General features: G+C 32.9%; 1 protein-coding gene across 1 annotated transcript; it reads right to left on the bottom strand.

Moving 5' to 3' along the window:
- Positions 1 to 1050: 1050 nt before the first annotated feature.
- LOC129873063 (F-box protein CPR1-like) lies at positions 1051 to 2353 on the bottom strand. The gene has a single exon (XM_055948066.1). The coding sequence runs from the start codon at positions 2257 to 2259 to the stop codon at positions 1051 to 1053; it is 1209 nt and encodes a 402-aa protein (XP_055804041.1). The 5' UTR covers positions 2260 to 2353.
- Positions 2354 to 3584: the final 1231 nt, after the last annotated feature.

Genomic DNA, 3584 nt, shown 5'->3' with positions numbered 1-3584 from the left:
TTACACATTGCACTCTTGCTACTAGACCAAACCGCACCACTTCCCTTTTAGTAATACCTCCAAGAAAGTAGTATCCGATTCAAGAATATGGGAAACAGGAAGCTGATTGAAAAATGTAACAAATGCAGTTAGACATGCTAAAGATAAGCTAATTGAGAACACAACAAACTCTTACAAGGTCATTCACAACCTTTTCGACATCTAATCTGTAAAAGAAGTTCAAAGCAAAGAGCAGAAAAGAAAAATCAGTTCAGGATCGAGAGTTGAAAAATAATATAACATGATGACAATCTTCTAAATATGAAACAAAAGCCAACAATTTATCAACTGGAGAGTTTTATCATCCATTTTAATTTTCAATACAGTTTTACCAACTAACCAAATGACCATCCTATTCCATTGCTAGTTAGGAAGAATCAAACAAGAAAGAGATTCTCTTTCTTACAAACAATATTTTAGCTTCTCAATCATATTCTTATCCCGTGCTTTACACAAAAACAAGAATAAAAATGCTCATACCTTAATAGTTTCTCAAAATCATTTGACAACACATGTAAGAGAAAACAACAACAAGAATAGCAATGAAAATGAAGCTAAGTACATATGTTTATCTCCCTCGCTAAATTCAGAAGACCCAACAGCACACAAAAGCTTGCACTTCAATCTACACTACCTTAGAATAGATAGGACTCTATTAAACGAAGTTTATCCCAAAAGTCTCTCTCTTATGTTTTTTTCTCTTTGTTATTCCCACCCCCACCCTCATGATCAAAGTAGCTAAAATTAGCTTCCTAAATTCTTCATCCTTGTAATGCAGTCCTGCTTATGTCAGTGTTACTGTCAAAGTGAAAGAAATCACCAAAAAAGTAAAAAAATATGACAAGTTAGGCCTGAAGAAAATATACATCTAGCTATTAGCAGCAAGGAGCACGCCAAAACTAGTCCAGAAGCAATATAGTTTAAGGAGATCCTTCACATGAGTGTCTAATTCTATATTTGAAATAACAAATAGAATTTGAAAGAACTTGAGAATAAAGTACTCTTACAAAGTTATTTGTTACTAGATTTTTTAATATGAGCTTTTTCCGCATTCTCTGCCCCTTGGGTTGATAAAGGGCAAACTAGGCTTTCAAGGTAGAATTGGGCATATTGACCGTCATGACAGTTAGTAACACATGAATATCTGAATGAGTCGTCTGTTGAATTGTATATCATGAAAGTTGCTCCAGACACCGACAATATTTTACCTTTATTTGACATAAAAAAGTTTGGAAACCATTCTGGATCATTTGGATATGGGATGGTAAACATATTTATCCAAGATTCTTTAACCTCATACTCTTTCATAACCCAAACACCTATATGAATTGTCTTATAATCAATAAAGACACAAAGATCACTTCCCAACTTTCCCACAAGCAATTCAGTCTCTCTTTCTCCATAGGAGGGCTCCTCCACCTTTTCCCACTTCTCATTAGCTAAATCAAAAGCCATAATGTTCCTGCTGTTATGCACATTAGGATTAGGATCAGAAATAGAAGTACCCCAATAAAGCTTCCCACCCAAAAAACCATTATCAATTAATATCTCCCCACAATAACCAGGACTTTTTTTGATAAAGAATATCCCCTCATCACAATAATCAACACTAGTCCAAGAATCACTCTTTAGACTATATACTTTGACCTCAATGTCATCTGAAGTGCGAATAGTATAATTATAAGAAATAATCACTACTTTATAATCATCATGGAGCTCATCATATCCAAAGCCAAATGCGGGTTCGGTTTTTTTGGCTCTAGGTCTAAAAGGAGGCAAATCCTTGTGCTTTCTAGTAGTTGGATTCCATAAAAGGGAATATTCTAGGCAATAATCGGAAAGATAAACCAATCCATTGCAAGAACCCTTAACATAGTGCCAATGATTGTTTTTTTCAATGGGAAAATCCAATTCAAGAGGCTCAGTAACAGAGTCATAAAATAAAGATTTAAGAGGAAATCCCTTATAATTCCATTTCCCTCCACCAACATCCAAAATAAGTACATGGTGGGTGTCTTCCTTGTTATTAGCCGATAAATTCAGATGATTCTTGATAAATTCAGAGCTAGAGATTAAAGAAAGCCAAGATTTCGAAACAGACCTAAATTTCAAGAGAAATTTTACTGGAAGCCTCGAAAGGATTTCACTGACGAGTTCTACTGATGGAATAGGAATTGTCATGTTCAAATTTGATGGAACATTGGAGGCTTCAGATTCCATTGGAAGTAAATTTCAGCCCAAAAATAAAATGACTATTTATATGCAGGGTAAGATTAAAAATTAAGTGCTATATATTAGCTGTTTAATGTTTAAAGAGGGCATATGTTGTTTAGCTCAAGGAAGATAGTAAAAAAAAATATCCTTTGTTGCTTTCTTCGTAACTCTCCTCTTAAATGAACATTTTGTGCTGTTAAATATTTAAAGACTTGCTTGGGCACATGGTGTTTAAGATTTAGCTAATTTAGTTGCTTAGTAGAAAAAAGATCCTTTGTGGCTTTTTTGGTAGTCCTCTTAAATGAATATTTAGTGTAATTACAAATTTAGCTAATTACAAGTTACAACTGAGATGACTTAATTACGTTTGTTTTTCATTTGTTTATTATGAGTCAAATTAAAGTGAATTCTTCTAATGCTTGAAATTTGTTGTTTATGGAGTTTGAATGCAAGTGAATAAGTATTAATAGTTTTTGTATTTATAGATAATTAATTTTTATATATATATATATATATATATATATATATATATATATATATACTTGGTAAAGTGTAAGAGAAAAGATGACACATGAGATGTATTTATTGATCGATTTGGCATAAACATTGGGTGCATTTTTCTTATTAGACTCGATTTTTCTGTGAAGTTTTTAGTAGCTTCTACTGTTCTTTTTCTTCCCTCTGACTATGGCGTTGGTCGTTCAGAACTTTCACGTTTGTTGCTCCTTTTAACTTTCACCCAAATGTCAATTTCTCTATCTAATTTATGTTTAGTTTAGCATAATGTATCTACACAGAGCAAATAGGATAGTGATCGATGATCTTTTATAGCTCATATATTAGTTCTCTATTGTCCCAATGGAATTTCTCTTTCCTATGCCAAGACTGTAACCAATTATAGATTTTAACGATAGAGAGTTCAATAGCTCCACCATACAATTATGTGAATATATTGAGTCAATATACGTTTAGATTTTCAATCTATATATCTTAATAAAGAAAGAGAAATTAAGCAAAAAAAAAAAAGATATACTAATAATATATAAGTATATGGCTTTATTACTCATTCAAGTCTACATCAGAAACTGGGGTTAATTTGCGGCGGGGCGGGAAGGACTAATTTGGGGCGATTACAACCTCTCCTCTCTGTACTTGGGGGACATGAAGTGAATATCTTCACTTTCCTGTCTAGACAAAGGTGTATCTCCCATAGGAGATAGTGTGTACTATTATTTATACACGAGATATACACATTGTTTTTATTTCAACAAGTGGGTAAAGAGCCGTGATAATATACACCTTATTTATAAGAGTGCTATTTGATGGTGTAA

This window comes from Solanum dulcamara, chromosome 2 (assembly GCF_947179165.1).
Source record: "Solanum dulcamara chromosome 2, daSolDulc1.2, whole genome shotgun sequence".
Taxonomy (NCBI): domain Eukaryota; kingdom Viridiplantae; phylum Streptophyta; class Magnoliopsida; order Solanales; family Solanaceae; genus Solanum; species Solanum dulcamara.
Note: the sequence above shows the minus strand (reverse complement) of the source record. Positions and strands in the feature narration are given on the sequence as shown.